This window comes from Marmota marmota, unplaced genomic scaffold, assembly GCF_001458135.2.
Source record: "Marmota marmota marmota unplaced genomic scaffold, marMar, whole genome shotgun sequence".
Taxonomy (NCBI): domain Eukaryota; kingdom Metazoa; phylum Chordata; class Mammalia; order Rodentia; family Sciuridae; genus Marmota; species Marmota marmota.
In genome coordinates, this window is record NW_025999960.1 from 990,841 (window position 1) to 1,010,708 (window position 19,868).

The 19,868-nt window shown below is 32.5% G+C and overlaps 1 protein-coding gene across 5 annotated transcripts in view; it reads left to right on the forward strand.

Moving 5' to 3' along the window:
* The window catches only part of Ccdc91 (coiled-coil domain containing 91), a 416,145-nt gene that overhangs the window by 98,841 nt on the left and 297,436 nt on the right, over positions 1 to 19,868 (forward strand). For all 5 annotated transcript variants that reach the window (XM_048802484.1, XM_048802482.1, XM_048802483.1 and 2 more), the window contains exons 4-6: positions 1,684 to 1,844; positions 3,139 to 3,342; positions 4,347 to 4,451. In XM_048802484.1, the coding sequence (XP_048658441.1) occupies positions 1,684 to 1,844; positions 3,139 to 3,342; positions 4,347 to 4,451 (470 nt within the window). The remainder of the gene's footprint in view (positions 1 to 1,683; positions 1,845 to 3,138; positions 3,343 to 4,346; positions 4,452 to 19,868) is intronic.

Consider the following 19,868-nt stretch of genomic DNA (forward strand, 5'->3'; position numbering starts at 1 on the left):
TATGGCCATCTTAATAATATTAATTCTACCAATCCATGAGCAAGGTAAATCCTTCCATCTTGTAAGGTCTTCTTCTATTTCTTTCTTCAGGGTTCTGTAGTTTCCATTATATAGCTCTTTCACCTCTTTTGTTAAGTTGATACCCAGGTATTTTATTTTATTTTATTTTTTTGAGGATATTGTGAATGGAGTAGTTGTCCTCATTTCCATTTCAGAGAATTTGTCACTGATATACAGGAATGCCTTTGATTTATTGGTATTGATTTTATATCCTGCCACTTTTCTGAATTAATTTACTAGTTCTAGAAGTTTCTTGGTTGAATTTTTTGGGTCTGCTAGCAGCATGTCATTGGCAAATAGTGCTAATTTAAGTTCTTCTTTTCCTATATTTATGCCTTTAATTTCTTTCTTCTGTCTTATTGCTCTGGGTAGTGTTTTAAGAACTATGTTGAATAGAAGTGGTGAGAGAGGGCATCCCTGTCTTGTTCCAGATTTTAAAGGGAATGCCTTCAGTTTTTCTCCATTTAGAATGATGCTGGCCTGAGGCTTAGAGTATATAGCTTTTACCATTTTGAGGTAATTTCCTGTTATTCCTAATTTTTCTAGAGTTTTGAACATAAAGGGATGCTGTATTTTGTCGAATGCTTTTTCAGCATCTATTGAGATGATCATATGGTTCTTATCTTTAAGTCTATTGATGTGGTGAATTACATTTATTGATTTCCCTATATTGAACCAGCCTTGCATCCCAGGGATGAATCCCACCTGATGATGGTGCATGATCTTTTTGATATGTTTTGGTATCCGATTTGCCAGAATTTTATTGAGGATTTTTACATCTAAATTCATTAGGGATATTGGTCTGTAGTTTTCTTTCTTTGAGGTGTCTTTATCTGGTTTGGGAATCAGGCTGATATTGGCCTCATAGAATGAATTTGGAAGTACTCCCTCTTTTATGACTTTTTTATTAGGATCCTAGTCACAATGTAGTGATGGTTTGTTGTGAAACTAATTGTAAAACTGTATTTCAACATTATATTTCTGTAGAAATAATCTAATAATCTATAATTGACTTTAACAGGAAAAAAAGTTTTGTTTGTTACAAAAGAAGAACTTAATATGGAGACAGTTGGACTCCTTAATTCACAGTAATTGTTCTTCTTCTTTATACATTGTATACTAATTAATGTTTACTTAGTTGATTGACCTCCTACTGTTCATAAGATCATTGAGTATATAAGTGCATCTGTCTTTCTCACTGATGTCTCCACCGTGCCCAGTTCCTGTATGTAGCACTTGTAGGCCCTCCAGTGCTTTTTTCCTACCCAAATAAATGGACTTTTCTGAACTAAAAGAATTGTGTGTGTGTGTGTGTGTGTGTGTGTGTGTGTTTTCGTCCATCCCCTTTGAGTTGCAAATGCATGTGTTATGGAAGTTAGTATATAAGCACTAAGACCTTACACATTTGAGTCTTATATGGAAATATTATGTTAAGTTTAGAAACACTAGTTTTAGATTTCAGTATTGATCCATGAATAATCGTCATAAAATCCTCATTTTTAATCTCATTGCTTTTACTTCCCTTACCCTTTTCCTTTTCTGTGTTCTGTCTTTCTTCCTTTCAACCTGTCCTCTCTCTGTTTTTTCTTTAATATCTTATTCTTTGTTGTTGTTGTTCTTTAGTATCTGGAGTCCATCTTTCACCAGCTTCTCCTGAGATTGTTTTGGACCATGACCACTCGCCTCCTTCACTTGGATGCCTCTCTTCTGATGCCACCATTTCATCACCAGAGAACGTACATGCAGACAATACTATTATGAATCAAACAATTCCTAAAGCACAGGTAAAGACAAGTATATTTTAACAGAAAATTTGTATACCTAAAAAGTACATACTGGTTTACTTGATTCTTTTATGATTTCTGTTTCAATTTAGTTTTTCTAACAGAAATATTTCTGCAATACTTAGAGTTTAAAAACAAGGTAATTATGATATTTTTGGCACAATTAAAAAAACATTTGGGTAGCCTTAGTTATTTATTCAAGTGGAATTAGCTTTGTATTTCAAATCTTGAACTTTAAAATGGAACATAATTACAAAAATATAGTTATTTCTATTTTAAGGGAATTTTAACATGTTTTCGTGCATTAGAGCATCTATGTTAATTTTAGGATATAAACTAAAGAGGTAGCCGTCATAGTCCATGTATTCAGATATTTGTTGAACCAAATATTGTGCTGTATACTGAAATTAGATTTCTGAAGTATAATTCACAATTTTAAGTAACCTATTAACTTTACTAAAAAGTGCTGATCAAATAGAGATGACTGATGAATTTCAAATTCTAATTTACAATTTAAAATGTAAACAAATTCTACGTGCATAGAATTAAGAACTGGTAAGTATCAGATATATCTACACTTAATTGTACATTTTCAAACATAAGAAAAAGCATTAAGAATTTTTTAATGCATTATTATGGAAAGGGAGAGAAAGGGAAATTGCATGGTAATGGAGGGAGACCCTCATTGTTATACAAAATTACATATAAGAGGTTGTGAGGGGAATGGGAAAATAAACAAGGAGAGAAATGAATTACAGTGGATGGGGTAGTGAGAGAAGATGGGAGGGGAGGGAGGCGGGATAGTAGAGGATAGTAAAGGTAGCAGAATACAACAGTTACTAATAGGGCATTATGTAAAAATGTGGATGTGTAACCGATGTGATTCTGCAATCTGTATTTGGGGTAAAATTGGGAGTTCATAACCAACTTGAATCTATTGTATGAAATATGATATGTCAATAGCTTTATAATGTTTTGAACAACCAATAAAAAAATAAATTAAAAAAAAAGATTTTTTTAATGCATTATTATCAAAATAAGAAGTACCTTAGGCTTTGAAGTTAACAGGAAATTTTGATTCTTAGTGCCAGGGTTATGTTGTTGGAACAGTTTGAGGTCTTCTGTAGATTTATTTCAAGTGGGAAATCATTTTGGAACCTTTGCTTCAATTTACTTTCCATATGGGGTTTCTGATGCTCTTTGGATATTTTAATTATTGAAATAGTGTGAACTTTCTTTTCTTCTTTCTTTCTTCTGTGTATATGTGTCTGTGTCTGTGTCTAATACGGTTTAGATTCAGCAAACAACGCACACTCATCTGGATATCCCACTTTTTCCATTGGGCTTAACTGATGAGGCAAGTAATGGAACAATTGCTACTGTGGATGAGTCTGAGGATTCTGGAACCCATGTATCAAACATACAGCTTCAGCAAAAAATTTCAAGCCTGGAGATTAAACTCAAAGCCTCTGAAGAAGAAAAACTAAGAATTAAAAAGGTAATACTTGCTTAAAAAGTAAAAGTTGGATTGTGTGAACTGAAAGAAAATTCGATGTAATCCAAAATTATAATTAAAAACTCACCAGAGGAAGAGGATATTGTCTTCTCTTGAATTGTGGGTTTAAATCAGTCATATCAGCCTATCAATTGGAAAAGCCTTTGATAAGAAATCTTAAAAGTGGTTAGCTTGTCATATCCATGGGTTCCATATCTAGATTCAACCACACATCAAAACTATTAGAGAAAAAAAATCCATGTACCAAACACATACAGATCATTTTTGTTTTGTTAGCTTTTCATACACAATACAATATATCTATTTACAGTGTATTTACATTATATTACATAATCTACAGGTGATTTAAAATACATGGGAGGATGTGCATAGTGTTATATGCAAATACTATGTTAGTTCATATAAAAGACTTGAGTATCCTCAGATTTTGATGTGAGCAAGGGTTCCTGAAAACAATGTTTTGTTTTCATATATTCATATATAATCATTCAAATTGACTATATATGAATTTTTAAAGATACGAACAATTTGACTAGGGTTCCCCACCCAGCTAATACTTTCTTTCTGATTTAGTTTAATTTACTTTGGAAGCAGGCAGTATTATATATCTTATGCAGATTTCAAGTTTTATAACATTAACTTCTCCTTATGAGAGTTCAGGCATCATTGGGATATTTGACAAGAATATTTAGATGTATAATAATTTTCATAAATTATTTATGTTCTTATCTCTTTTTCCTACAATATAAATATCTTGACAAATTTGTAGAAAGTTTGTATAAGAGATTGGTTTTGTCAATTGGAATTACTTGAGATGTTCTCTTCATTTTTTAGAGTAATTCTAGTGTTTGGTAGAAATTAGAATGAAAGATATAATTTATAATATTATTAGATTTTAAACCGTACTTCCTATGGATTCTTTCCTTGACAGCTATTTTCTGTGTTCATTAACATTACAAAGTTTGTTATTTTTTTTTCTCTCTTAGGATGTTGAATCATTAATGGAAAAGCATAGTGTGTTAGAAAAAGGTTTCCTAAAAGAAAAAGAGCAAGAGGCCATTTCTTTTCAAGATAGATACAAAGAACTTCAGGTAAGCCTAGTGGACTTAAAGTTTAAAATGTAGCCCTTTTGATGAAGTATGCTAGTGGACTTAAAGTTTAAAATGTAGCCCTTTTGATGAAGTATGCATGTAATTTCAAAAATTGCTTGGTAAATGTCTTATGAATGAGTAATCTTATACTTGGCTTGAATAAATGATAAAACATTAATCAGTATGGATGAAATCAGTGAAGATGGCCATTTTAGAAAGTGTAATCTGTGAGAAACATTAAGGATTAGTAGTTTGAGGTCAGACAATTTGGTGAAAAGTATTCTGTTTCTAGTAGGTAACATTTTGGCAACTGAGTATTCTAATTACATGAAGAGTTTAGAATCCTATAAATCTAAAAAGGATATTTAACATTTTTATAAATTGTAGTAATTGTCTCTTCTTTCTCAAATTTTTTATTAATAAATTTGTTTCTTCTCTAGTTTTTCCCATTCTAGTAAATGGCAACTTCATCTTTCTAATTGATAAGGCTAAAACCCACATTTATAATATATAAAATATATGTGTGTGTTTGTGTGTGTGTGTGTGTGTGTATATATATATATATATATATATATATATATATATATATATATATACACACACACATTAACNTGTGTGTGTGTTTGTGTGTGTGTGTGTGTGTGTGTATATATATATATATATATATATATATATATATATATATATACACACACATTAACACATATAGGAGAGTGTGTATATATGTACATATATATACATATATACATATATATATAATTTATTCTCTGTCAGCCTGTTAGCAAAATGTGTTGATCCTACCTTCAAAATATTCTGATTTCTTTATTCTCGGGTTCACTGCTCCTATTCTGTGCTACCATTATTTCTTCCTTGGAATACTAAAGTATCATATAACAAATCTTTTTGTTTTGCCTTCCATTTCCCAAATTATAGCCCCTGTGATTGGTTGAACACTTAGATCATGTTGTTTTACTTCAGTGGCTTCTCATCCTCAACTACATTAAAAGCCAAGTTCTTTTTAACTATATTAAAAGCCCTTACATTCTTTGATCCCTTTTCCCTATCTTTTTCCTATCCTGTTCTCAGTCATTTTGTTTTATCCCAGTGTTTGGAGTGTCTTTCCTTCAGATCCATGCATAGTTTTTGTTGTTGTTGTTTTTAACATTCTTCCCTTCAAATATTATCTTATCAGAAGGCCTTTCCAAATAATGCTAGCAACTCCTCCACCAACCTTACCATATTCTGTTTTATTTTACTCCATATCAGTTTTTACATGTGACAAACTATGCATTTAGTTATTTATTTTCCTGAATAATTTTAATACGTGCATGGCCTTCAAATTTCCAGTTCTGGGTCTTCTCCTGAGAAGAGTGTTTATTTCAGCAGATAGGGTTTTAAATGTAAATCAGACCATATCTCAACCTTTATTCCTATTTGCTTTCCAATGTAAATCTTTCAGCTTCTCTGGCTCCTTTAGTTTATCTCCCCAGCCACTTATTATGCCAAACTTCAAAATAAAGTTCAGCTGAATGAATACATGAGTGGGAAGGGCATTTCTTCTTTGTAGTAAAGGTATGGTTCATGATTCACTCATATTTTCTCTGTCTGGAATGTTCTTCTTTCATATATATTCATAGCTTTCTTAAAAAATGCAAAAATTGGAAATAAGGATGGGCAGTGTATATGTTTTAATGACCAATAGAACATTGTTTAATAAGCCTACTCCAGGACCACATAGAATAATGTTCTTTATTTAACTGTTTATTATTGATTGAAGGTGACATCACATATTAATTTGTATATTTTTTTCCCAAAAGAAAAAAAAATTTCTGTACTTTAGAAATGATAATTTCAAAGAATATAGTTTATTGCTCTGTAGGATATTAACCAGTTTTATCTCTATTCTTGTACTGTTAGTTCTCCATGGTTAAGTTTCCTTTGTGGATATCAGCTCTTCAAATGCATTTTGAATAAGTCTTAATGTAAAGATTTATTTATTCACAAATAAGTAGAATAAATCTTAGTTATATGTTTAATTTATATTTATGAATCCCATATTAATTTAAAAATACTTTTAATAGCTCTCACTGAACCCTATATTCCTTATTTACCTATTCAAATGCTACCTTCTTATGGAGGCTTTCCTTGACCATGTTACATAAAATAAGACCATGGGTTCATGCTCAACATTCTTATACCCTCTTTCTTTACTGTATGTCTGCTTTATATTTGTCAAGTTTGTGCATATATATTCTGGAGATGCTAGATATTCTAGAGGTATATTTTCAACAACAAAATATTTAAATATACCCTAAAGTCCTGATGCAGTAAGAATTCAGAAAATCATAGACTTAATCATTGGCCTTTCTGTAATTCATTTCTTGCTGGGGATATAGGCATTTTTCAAACGGGTACCAAGCTTATTCTTCCTAATAATCTCTTTTCTTCGGGAGACTGGATTACCAGGGGTTGAACCCAGAAGGGCTTAACCACTGAGCTACATCCCCAGCTATTTTTATTTTTTATTTTGAGAACAGGGTCTTACTAAGTTGCTGAGGCTGGACTCAAATTTGTAATCCTCCTGTTTCAGCCTCCTGAGTAGTTGGGATTACAGGTGTATGCCACTATGCCTGGTCTGCCTAATAATCTCTCAGGAATAGTACATGTGATTAAATTTGTGAATGTCAAGGGAGGCTGTAATATGTTCAGTACAAGTAGGATGAAGTAGTAGAAAAATGAGTTGTTAAACAGTGGATGTTTGTGTGTGTATGTGTGTGTGTATACACTCACATTCTGAGAGTTATAGTGTACCATTTATTTGTTAAATTTTTGAACGTCAATATATTTTTACATATTTTCAATAAAATATGGTACTCCATATTTTTTATATTAAGGTACCTAACTTATAGGTCTTCTAAATATTCATGGACATTAACAAACTATTCACTAATGAAGTAGAAATTTTTCTTTTTTGTTATTTATAATGATAGGTATAATAATAGAGTGGTGCTTGAATCTCCGTGGTATCCTAAGTGAAGCAAAACATTTAGAAATATAATAATATATACTGAAAAGACTAGATTAAATTTACTGAGAAGAAGGATTAATATGTATATGCATTTATAAAAAATATTTATCCTGGAAAATGTGGACAATACAAAAAAAGGAAGCAAAATTCATACCTATTTGTACCATGAAATCTCAAGCATTTTTACCTGATTTCAGAATATTTTTTTCTGCATTTTTAATTGGTGCATTAGAGTTGTACATAATGGCAGGATTTGTTGTTACATATTCATACAGGATACAATATAACAATATAATTTGGCCAGTATCACTTTTCAGTATTTCTCCGCTTCTTCCATACCTTCCACCCCTTGTTTCCTTTTCTCTACTGATCTCCCTTGATCTTTAGGAGATCCACCCTGCACCTTTGATTTCAGAATATTAAGCTTTGAATTTTCAATTGAGGAATGTACCCTTCATTTTAGGCCAGTGTTGGATATGCTTTTGCCAAGATTTTAATCTAACCGGAAGAAGAATAATTTATAAATGAAATATTTGTAAAATATTTTAAAAAATATTTATTTTTTAGTTTTAGTTGGACACAATACCTTTATTTTACTCATTTATTTATATGTGGTGCTGAGGAGCAAACCCAGGGCCTCGCACATGCTAGGTAAGTGCTCTACCACAGAGACACAACCTCAGCCCAAATGTTTGTAAAATCTTAAAACAAACTTTTTTTTAAAAAAAATCAACATTAACTATGGTAGAGAATTTTGTTATTTTATGTGATATGGTCTAAATTATCAGGATAGGTGGAGGTGTGTGAATACACTGTAACAGAAGGAAATAATGGATGCTGTGAATACTACAGATTACAATGGGGGTGTGTACTCCCACCCTTTTTCCTGTCTGTCCAGGGTGTGTAGCTTAACAGGAGGAAGAAAAGTGAGTCACATTGCATTTGTCAGAGATAGCTATTTTAAGGACTTTCATAAGACTTGAATAGAGAATTCCTCATCTTTGAATAATTTGGATTTCAGTCTCTTCTGTCTTCTCTCTGAGACTCCCATAACAAGTGGGCCAGTACTTTAGATAAGCACTAAGGGAACTTGGCAACACATGTTATAGTTCTGCCAAATTAAAAATTTTAATTAACAGACATAGCTGGTATTTAAATTATCATCTCTGATAGTTGTCAGTATTGGTAGCTATGGCGACCTTGAGAAATTCTTCCTATATGCTTTTTAGACTGTGCCTATGTGTTACAATTTCATTTTCTATTGGAATGCTTCCTAGTTATAGTAGCTGAATTATTTTATTTGAAAATTTAATTTTAAAAAAAGTAACCCACATACTATTATATGAAAATTAAGTGTTTTGGAAAATCTTAAATTTACCTAATCAATGGATTCATACAGCTTTAGGTTATGTATATTCTGTTGCCAATTTCAGATTATATTACTTAAATATTAGTAGATATTTTTTCTGATATTTTATGTACTGTTTTAAAATGAGTATTAGTCAAGTGTTGGACATTTTGGCCTTTTACCAGAGGTTGCTGTAGTTATTTTGCTTTATGTTGTTTAGTTAAGGGTAGAAGAGATTGGTGGCTTGATAACCCTGAACATTTAGCTTAATGACATGGCATGTGGGGAATTGAGGAGCTCTGCATAGATAAACCTGAACATTCGTAGTTTGTGTTCTTATGTAGGAGTGGAGAATGTTGAAGGAAATGCACATTAAGTATAGCTTGAAAACATCACATTAATTCACCTGCTCATTTGCTTTTTTTTTCATGATCAATACTCTGATGAGGAGAATAAAAATGAAAAGAAAATAAGGATTTTATGTTTTGATTGATTGTAGATGTCTTTCTATTTCTACTGTATTTTAGCTTGTATTAAATATTGGGGTATGTATAAATTTCAGTTGTTTAGCAATACATTTTCTACATAGCCCTTACCAAGAGCGAGTGTTATGAGGGGAGAATCATCATAAGAATCATCATATTTGTGTGTTGGATAGTCCTTTTTTTTCTACATTTCAAAGCTTTTTGAATGATTGAATTATTAAATTCACAGTAAATACTGAGATTGGGAAGACCTCTTTGTCATAATGTAATAGACCAATAATCATTGTTGTAGTAAGCATTTTTATTAATTAATTGAAAAACAACATGCTGCTTAGGCTAGAAAAGTTTATTAAAAATAAACGGAGCCAGGCGCTGTGGCACATGTCTGTAATCCCAGAGGCTCAGGAGGCTGAGACAGGAGGATCTCCAGTTCAAAGCCAGCCTCAGCAAAAGTAAGGTGCTAAGCACCTCAATGGGACCCTATCTCTAAATAAAATACAAAATAGGGCTGGGGACGTGGTTCAGTAGTTCAGTGCCCCCGAGTTTGATCCCCAGTACCACCTACAAACAATAATAAAAATAAATTTAAAAAGTAAACTGAAAGAATTATTTATCTAACAAGAGTAATATTTTCAGGGTATTTTACTTCTTATGTTGGTACACTTTTAAGAATGAGATTTTCAGGTCAAAGTAACAAATTTTAAAGCATTGCTTTATGTAGTAGTTTTCACTAATTTATTTCATTTGTTTTGCTTCAATGATTTGACTTCCTTTTCGTCTTAAAACAATGGTTCACAATCTTGTTTCACATTATAATCTCTGGGAAAACTTTAAGAAATGCTCAACTGCTACCTCATACCAGTTAAATAATGTGTTTCAAGTTTGAAAAAAAAATTACATATAATAAATAAAGTATGTAGCAAAAAGCCAACTCCTTATCTTATGGTTCATTACCTGACAAAATTTACCTAGACAAACCAGGTTCATTTACTTTGTTCCTGTTTCTTTCAACAGGTTTATTTTTATCCTCCTATTGAGTGGGATATACTTACATTCCCTCCCTGCTTTCCTATACAGATGGTAGGAAATAAACTTCATTTTTTGCTTAAGAATTGTTTTTGGAGGCTTGCCCCGAGTTGATCATATAGCGATTCCTTATTATTTTTTCTCTCCACTGGTACCTGAAATATATCACTACTATTTTATTTCATCATAAAGCATTATTGTCAAAGTCAAACATCTATTTAATTGTTTTTTTCCAGTTTTTTTTTTTTTTGTTGTTGTTGTTGTTGTTGTTCTTTAAAGTTCAGTAATTATACCAGCATATGTCATGGTTTTGGTCATTCTGAGGTGATTAACTTAGTTTCACAGTGTGATGTTTTATTATATATAATTTCAATTCCTTTTTTAATTTGAAGATTTTTATTAAGTTATGAACTTAAAATTTGTTTTGTTCTGTAATTGTGGCTTTTTCCTTTACGTCAACACCTATTTGTGTGTTGGATAGTCCTTTTTTTTTTCTACATTTTGTTTTTACTCTTGAAATTTTTTATCTTCATTTTTTTTAATCTGTAAAGCTGCTTCTCTTATTCCATTTCTGGGGTAATTTTAATTTAATAATTATTTCCGAAATCTCTGATTTTTTTTTGAATTCTCACAGTATGTCTGAGTTTTTCTAATTCTGATTTATGTTGTTCTTTAACTTGTTTTATTATTTCCTAATACCTTCTAGCTCACTTTGAAATATAAAAGTTAAGTTTTAGTTTTTCTAGTATGAATTTTATTCTGTTTTCATCTTCTGTAAGACTGTCATTTTATTTTTTCTTTTTTTATAATAGCATTGTATGGGATTTCAGTAATATTTTTCTGTTATTTCTTTTTATGTGACATTAGTTTTCATATTTTTGAAGTAGAGGAATGAATGAAGAGTTTGTTTCTTCATTATTTTTTTCTTTTTTTCATTAGTTACACATGACAGTACAATGATCTTGACATATCATACATTTGAATCAAATGGGGTATAATTTCTCATTTTTCTGATTGTACAGGTTGCAGAATCACATTGGTCATTCAGTCACCTATATACATACAGCAATAATAATGTGACATGTTCTCATCTTTGTTTTTTTGTCAGATTAAAGAAAATATGTGACAATATTTTTAGCTGTTTTTTTCTGACTCTTCCCTCTTTCCACTTTTATCTTGATCCTGTTATTCTTCCCTATTAATTGACAGATATTAGTCTTGGTCAATTTGGGTTCTATTCCCAGCTATCCTGGATCTTTATCTTGAGAGTATTTACAGTTTCTTCAGCCTAGTGTTTCCAGGGCCATTGATATCTTACTGAGGACCACTTGTACATACCCCCAGTTGCAGTGTACAATCCATTCTCAATTTCAGCAACTGTCCTTACATTACCAGACTGACCATGCCATTGAATATCTGTTAGCTATTTTGGAGTTTTTACATTTATATAATATCTTTTTATCTTACCTTCTATCAAGATTCTGTGTACAGATATTAGGACTATTGATAGTTTGTCTTTACCTGTTCATGCTTTGACATTTACAGGGACACTGTGGCATCTATTTTTGGGACAGATACTGAATATGAGTTTTTGATTTTACTGTACTTTTCTTTAACATGTTCTGTGGTTTTGTGATGGGATTTTTTGAGATCTGAATACTACCATATTGTTAGTATTCTCTCACTATTAATTAATATTAAAAGGAATTATCCATGGTGATAAGGGTTAAATATGTATGAATATTTACTTTTCTTCATGGAATTAGTAGAAGATTGCAGGAAATTAGAAGTCTTAATCTTGCCTTAGTAAAATTTGAAGGAAAGACCATGTTTTATTCATTCTTATATGCTATAGTTTGGCACTGGTCTGTTTGAACTGTCAAAATAGAGTTGTTTGGAGGAAAAAACCTTCTTGGGGAAAAGTTCTTTATTCTTTGTTTTTACCTTAAATTTTGTAGCAAGTTAATCATATTTATCTGAGAGTCACTAAATTTCAGCTTCATTGTACTTTTTTAAAAATTTATTTTTTATTTATATATGACAGCAAAATGCATTACAATTCTTATTACACATATAGAGCACAATTTTTTATATCTCTGGTTGTATACACAGTATATTCACACCAATTTGTGTCATAACTGTCTATTCCTCCCATGATCCCGCTCCCTATTCCACAATGAATCAGCCTCCTTATATCAAAGAAAACATTCAGCATTGTGTTTTTTGGGGTTGGCTAACTTCACTTAGCATTATCTTCTCTAACTTCATCCATTTACCTGCAAATACCATGATTTTATTCTCTTTTATTGCTGAGTAATATTTCATTGTGTATATATGCCACATCTTTTTTACCATTCATTTACTGAAGGGCATCTAAGTTGGTTCCACAGTTTAGATATTGTGAATTGTGCTCTATAAACATTGATGTGGCTGTGTCCCTGTAGTATGCTGTTTTTAAGTACTTTGGGTCTAGACTTAGGAGAGGGATAGCTGGGTCAAATGGTGGTTCCATTCCCAGTTTTCCAAGAAATCTCCATACTGCTTGCCATATTGGCTGCACCAATTTGCAGTCCCACCAGCAGTGTATTGAGTGTACCTTTTCCCCCACATCCTCACCAACAACTTATTATTGTTTGTATGCATAATAACTGCCATTCTGAATGGAGTGAGATGAAATCTTAGAGTAGTTTTGATTTGCATTCTCTAATTGCTAGAGATGATGAACATTTTTTTCATGTATTTGTTGATTGATTGTATATCATCATCTGAGAAATGTCTCTTCAGATCCTTAGCCCATTTATTGATTGGGTTATTTGTTTTTTTGGTACTTAGCTTTTTGAGTTCTTTATATACTCTAGATATTAGTGCTCTATCTGATGTGTGAGGGGTAAAGATTTGCTCCTAAGATGTAGGCTCTCTTTCCTTGTTCTTTTTAAAGAAGAGGGTAAACTGGTGTTTTGTTTGTTTGTTGGGGGAGGCAGTATTTACAAATGCAACTATAGGGTTCAACTATTGTTGTACCTTTGTATCTGTATTTGCAGGTGCAGATCACTACACATTTACAATAACAACCTTAAGCCATTCTCCTCCAAATATTAAATTTCAAAACAAACACGTCAGTTTTATACTTTTAACTACTTCATTGTGTTTATAACTGTAAGACTAGAAAAACGCCGCACCACAGGACACAGATCACCAAAGAGGTTTCCACTTTATTACAAAAGGCTGTGTGTTTATATAGGTCTAAGGAGAGGTCACAGGGCTGAGGTAGATAACAGGTCGCCCGTTTATTGGCAAGCTCTTCCATATGTCAGTTCCGGAGCCCAAGAAGTTAATTCTAAATGGGGCTAAGGCTTCCCACCAGCAGGGTTTGAATGTTGGTGCTGGCGGGAACTTTTCACTCCAGTGAAAGAAACAAAGAGGAGAAAGGGGGTCGTTAGTTACCATGCTGGGGTTTTTCTCTGGGGTGCTGCTGCCGTTATATGTTTTCCCAACAATAACGAAGAGGTTAGCAACTTTTTTTTAAAGATCATTTTAAGAAATAAAATACTAAAATACTAAAAAATAAAATACTAAAATACTAAAAAAAATTAGTATTTTATTTTTACAAAATGAAATAGCTTTCTTTAACTTTTGTTTATAAAAAAATATAGCTAAATTGATAACAATTTAAACAATGAAGAAATTGTTGGTTGGGACTGTAGCTTAGTGGTAGGACACTTGCCTAACGTGTAGGACCTGAGTTTGATCCTCAGTGCTGAGGGGGAAAAAAAATTTAAGAAAGCACTCTTGCACCCAGTTTAATAACCAAAACGAATGTTTTTAAAGCAATCAAAAGAAATTATTTTAGTATTTTTCTACTAATGGGGGAAAATACCAACTTTAAAATTTTGATTATTTGTTACTGAATAATAGTAGTAATGAGAAGATTGACCTTTGTTCTAAAAATAGTGTCCAGGGTTGAGGGGATTTTTAAGAATTGAAATATAGGAGGTTTTTGAAAATTTTATGCTATTTTACACTTTGAAGCCCAGTATGGCATCTTCTTATCCCTGTTCTAGTAATTCAGAAAATCAAGTTTTTACTTTATTTATTGAAACTAAATTGGTATTTTGAAGTGTTTTGAAGCCTTTGGGAAAATCGTGTTCCCAAAATTTATAGATTAATATTAGTATTTAAAGTGTATGTTAATACTTCCTCTAATTCAAGATGATATAGATTTTGAGTTATTTTTCTGTTTTTAAATTTAAAAATAGTTCAGTCATTTAAAAGCATTAGGCTCATCAACTTAATAAAGGTTCAGGGGTATTGAAAATACAACATGAGACCTGTTCTTAAAAATGAAAGTTTTAATGTGTTCCCTCTGATATGTGGATGCTAATCCACAAAATGGGGGTGTGGAAATAGAAGTTCAGCAGATTAGACAAAAGAGAATGAAAGGCAGGGAGAAGTATAGGAATAGGAAATGGATCTGATGTAACTTTCTAAGTATATACACCACAGTGAATCTCAATTTTGTGTATACCCACAAGACTGGGATCCTAATTAGAATAAGATATATCCCATGCTTGTATAAATATATCAAAATAGATTCTATTGTTACATATAACTAAGAACAACAAATAAAAAGAAATCCTTATTTTAAAATCTAAAAACATGTTAAAATATGCATTTTATATTTGGTTAATGAGATTTTTTTATCCCAAATATTTTCAATATGTTAAGAATCGTATATAGTTTAGTTAGACCTTTAAAATGTTTTACGAAGAAAACCCAAAGTTTTGCTGGGTTTAAGCAAAGAAACTTTAAATATTTTAGTACATAGAAAACCAATTTGTTTTCTCTGTTTTTAAATTTAAAAATAATTTCATCATTTAATAGAGTTGGAGAATATCATGCTAAGAGAAATAAGCCAATCCCAAAGAACCAAAGACTAGATATTGTCTCTGATATGCAGATGCTACTTCACAATGGGCTTGGGGCTAGGGAAGAATAGAGATTCTCTGGATTAGACAAAGGGGAGTGAAGAGAGGGCAGAGGGTATGGGATTCGGAATAAGAGTAGAATGAATGGGATATTATTACTCTGTGTGCATATGCATATGTGATTATTTGACTGGTGTAACTACATCATGTACAACCAGAAGAATGGGAAGTTATACTTCATTTATGTATGTTTCAAAATGCACTCTACTGTTATGTATCACTAATTAGAACAATAAATAAATAAAAATAGCTCCATCATTTCAAAATATTAGGCTCATTAAAGAGATGTTCTACAGATAAAAAAAAAAAAAGTACCCCCCCCAAAAAAAATACATTAAACCTACCTTAAATTTAGGTTATCTAAGTTGTCATATTAGGACTCTTCATAAAATCTCTGCAGCAAACATGCATTACTTCTGTATATTCACTTAATCTAAAAGATTTTACTCATTTTTAATTATGATTCAGGGGTAAATGCTAAATTTTAATAAACATTTTCTTGAAAAATTAGTATATGACTTTGTGTGATCTATGCTAATATAATTGCAGATATATGAACACATTGCAGAAATACAATTGTAATTATACTTATTCTGACATTGATCTTTTACTTGATTTTTAAATTTATATAACTCAAAGTTGTCTTTTCCATAATGTATAATTTGGTAAACTACGATTCTAATGTTAATAACCATTTCATAAGATATTAGGTTATTTTGTGTGTACATGCTGAGAGCCACAGCCAATGGCCCCTGGCATTTTGCCAGAATTAATGGTTGAGAGGGGAGCCATTAAGATGATGTTATTAAGTTAAGCTGTCTATAATTGCTGTGACTGGATGATGCTGGATTGAAATAGGCTGTGTATTTAATTGTATATAGACCACTGCTGTTAGGAAACTTTATTTGGAACTCACACTAATGCCACCCATTTGGAACACCACACACCAACTGGAACTCCCTCCCCTGGAACCAATGCAAACTCCCCAGGAATCCCCACAAGAACTCCAAAGTAGTGGGTGCCCAAGGCGGACAGCAGGGGTCTATATACAACTGAATATACAGCCTGTTTCAATCCAGCATCATCCAGTCACAGCAATTATAGACAGCTTAACTTAATATCATCATCTTAATGGCTCACCTCTCAACCATTACTTCTGGCAAAATGCCAGGGGCCATTCAGACTGGCTGTGGCTCTTAGCATGTACACTTATTACTTGAGGGGTGTACATATTGTGTTTTCATTTGGATTGTAAATCTTTCAAGGATTATTCTCAGAGCGATCAAATTTTTTGCATACTTAGTAAATGCTTTTTATAAGTGCTTAGTGTGATAGATTTGTTTTTATCATGCATAATGGCATTGCCACAAAATAGGAAAACATGGCTTTAAAATGTGGCTAAGTCTCATTGTCATCCAATGGTATGGCAAACCTGTTATTTTTGAATACCCTAGTTTACAATCTCAAGGGATGTTATTTACTATATTTCCCTACTTATCTGAGGGCAGATTCTGACCTCAGCCATGCTAGAACAAAGCCACAGACCTCAGCAATAAATGAAAAGACTAGTTTTAAGCTAAGTCTCGTAAAATCCATATACTTTATTTAGTAGATAGGTCAAGAGCCTTTGTTTTTCAGCTAGACAGTTGGGGGAGGTGCATTTGCATTTATAATAGCCCTAAAGAATGTTCAAGAAAGAATAATATCCATGGCTTAGAAATAGAAGAAAATTTTGGATAGGGTTATGTGGCTCCTGGGTCTGTTTTCATTATACTCACTTGAAGGATTTTTGAATTTTGAACTCTTCTCAGGTATAAATGTTTAATATGGAAAGGCGTAATTTAGGGGATATTTGCTATGAGTTGATAAGATTTGATTAGAGGAGTACTAAGAGTATTTACTTTTGAGAAGGCCATGTGTCTTTATATATTCTGAGAGAAGAAGGATATTGTGGTTTTGAAAGGAGTAGACAAAATCTATCATCTAAAACTCTAAACAATGCAGAGAATGGTACCACATTTTGGGAATATGATTATGAAGAATAAATGCTTTTTTGAGCATTTTGTACTTATTAGCTTATTCATTGCTACTTTATCTTTGTTATTTAGGTCTAAATTTTGAGACCACTTTATGTTTTATGTCTTGTTTATGTATTTATTATTTGACTATCTCCCCTTCATCCCATGATGAACATTCCTAAGAGGAACATATTTTCTGTCTTATGAAACCATTGCATTTCAGATCCTGGAATAGTATTTACTGCACACAAAAAATACATGTTAGTTAGGTGGTTAGTCGATTTCATTGTGTGATTTGGAGAGTACTATGGATTGAACTGTATACACCCTGCCCCCCCCTCCCCCCCATTCATGTTGAACACCTATTCCCCATAACATGGTGTTTGGAGATGGGGCCTTTGGGAAATAGATATGAATGAAATCATGAGAGTGACACTGTCATCGTGGGATTAATGCCCTTATCAGGAATACTGAGTGCTTGCTCTGTCTTTCCCTCTCTTACCAAGAAAGGGTTTAGGGAGAAAGAGACCATCATGCAAGATAGTAAGAGAGCCCTTATCAGAATCTGACCATGCTTGCAGCTTCAGTTGGATTTCTAGCCTCTAAAATGTGAGAAAATAAATTTCTTTTGTAGATAACCCAGTCTGTAGTGATCTTCTTCTTCTTCTTTTTTTTTTTTTGCAGTCTCAATAATGTAAGATTGAGTATAGTTTTTCTTTATTTAAAGCTGTAGTATATTTTATCATCTATTTAGCGTGCATCTTTATGTTAAAACTTTGTTGGATTCAGTTTTTAAACAAATAAAATACCTTTTCACATTATAAAACTACTAAGGGACTATAGTTTTTGGAGGAGGTTTTTGTGATAAAAGACTTAGAAATGTTTATTTTCTTTCAAGCTAATATAACATCTTCTAAGAAAATATTGAATTTGCTTTTAGCTATAGATACAGAGTGAGAGCATTTTAAATAAGAAAAGTAAAGATATAAATGTATTACCCACTCCATCTGCATCTAAAATTACATACTGGCTGCTAAGTAAGTTCTGTGAGTTAAAGCAGTGTCTAAAATCATAAGAGCAGCATGAATCCTGCACCAACTGAAAAGGCCAGTCTTCTTGGCAAACACTAACCTGCCCTTTACTGTCTAGGAATTTATGGATGCGGCCGCAGCTCTAGTACTACTAGGCTTTAGGACCTCAAACATTTTTAAAACCATTGACCTCCTCTTTTGCTTTGTTTCAGGAAACTTTTTTTACTCTATCACTTCATATTGTTCCTCCATTGTTTATGGAAGCCTCTCCTATTTGTTATAGTTTTTATTCTCAAGTAATAGACTGCTTAGAGAGTTTGATTTTAGTATGTATAAATTTTACATGTGCCTAAAATACCTTCTGACTTCCTTTTTTCTTCTTTAAATTTTCTTTTATAGCCAGGCGCAGTGGCGCATGCCTGGAATCCCAGCCACTCAGGAGGCTGAGGCATGAGGATTGCAAGTTTAAGGCCAGCCTCAGCAATTTAGTGAGGCCCTAAGAAACTTAGCGAGACCCTGTCTTTTTTTAAAAATTTTTTTATTTATTTATTTATTTTTTAGTCATACATGACAGTAGAATGAATTTTGATATATAATACATACATGGAATGTACATACATCAATCATATTGTCTGTTCTGTTCTACTGCCCTTCCTATCCTTCCTACTCCTCCCCTCCTCGCCCATCCTTTCTATCCAATCTAATGTGACACACTCTTGTTTTCTTTTTCTCATTACAACATCATATATGTATTCTGTATAACAATGAGGTTCTCTTCCTATCTTCTGTGCAACTCCTTTTCTCCCTCTTTTTCCCTCCCACCTCTCTTCCCTATTTAGTGGTAGTCTTCTTCTCATGCTCTTCCTCCCTATCCCATTTTGAGTCACCCCCCTTATATCAGAGAAGACATTCGGCATTTGTTTTTTAGGGATTGGCTAACTTCACTTAGCATAATCTGCTCTAATGCCATCCATTTGCCTGCAAATGCCATGATTTTATTATTTTTTAGTGCTGAGTAATATTCCATTGTGTATAAATGCCACATTTTTTTAATCCATTCATCTATTGAAGGGCATCTAGGTTGGTTCCACATTCTAGCTATTGTGAATTGTGCTGCTATAAACATTGGTGTGGCTGTGTCCCTGTAGTATGCTCTTCTTAGGTCTTTTGGGTATAGTCCGAGAAGGGGAATAGCTGGGTCAAATGGTGGTTCCATTCCCAGCTTTTCAAGGAATCTCCATACTGCTTTCCAAATTGGCTGCACCAATTTGCAGTTCCACCAGCAATGTATGAGTGTACCTTCACCCCCCCCCCCATCCTCCCAGCACTTATTGTTGTTTGACTTCTTAATGGCTGCCATTCTTATTGGAGTGAGATGGTATCTTAGAGTAGTTTTAATTTGCATTTCTCTGATTGCTAGAGATGGTGAGCATTTTTCATGTATTTGTTGATTGATTGTATATCCTCTTCTGAGAAGTTTCTGTTCAAGTCCTTGG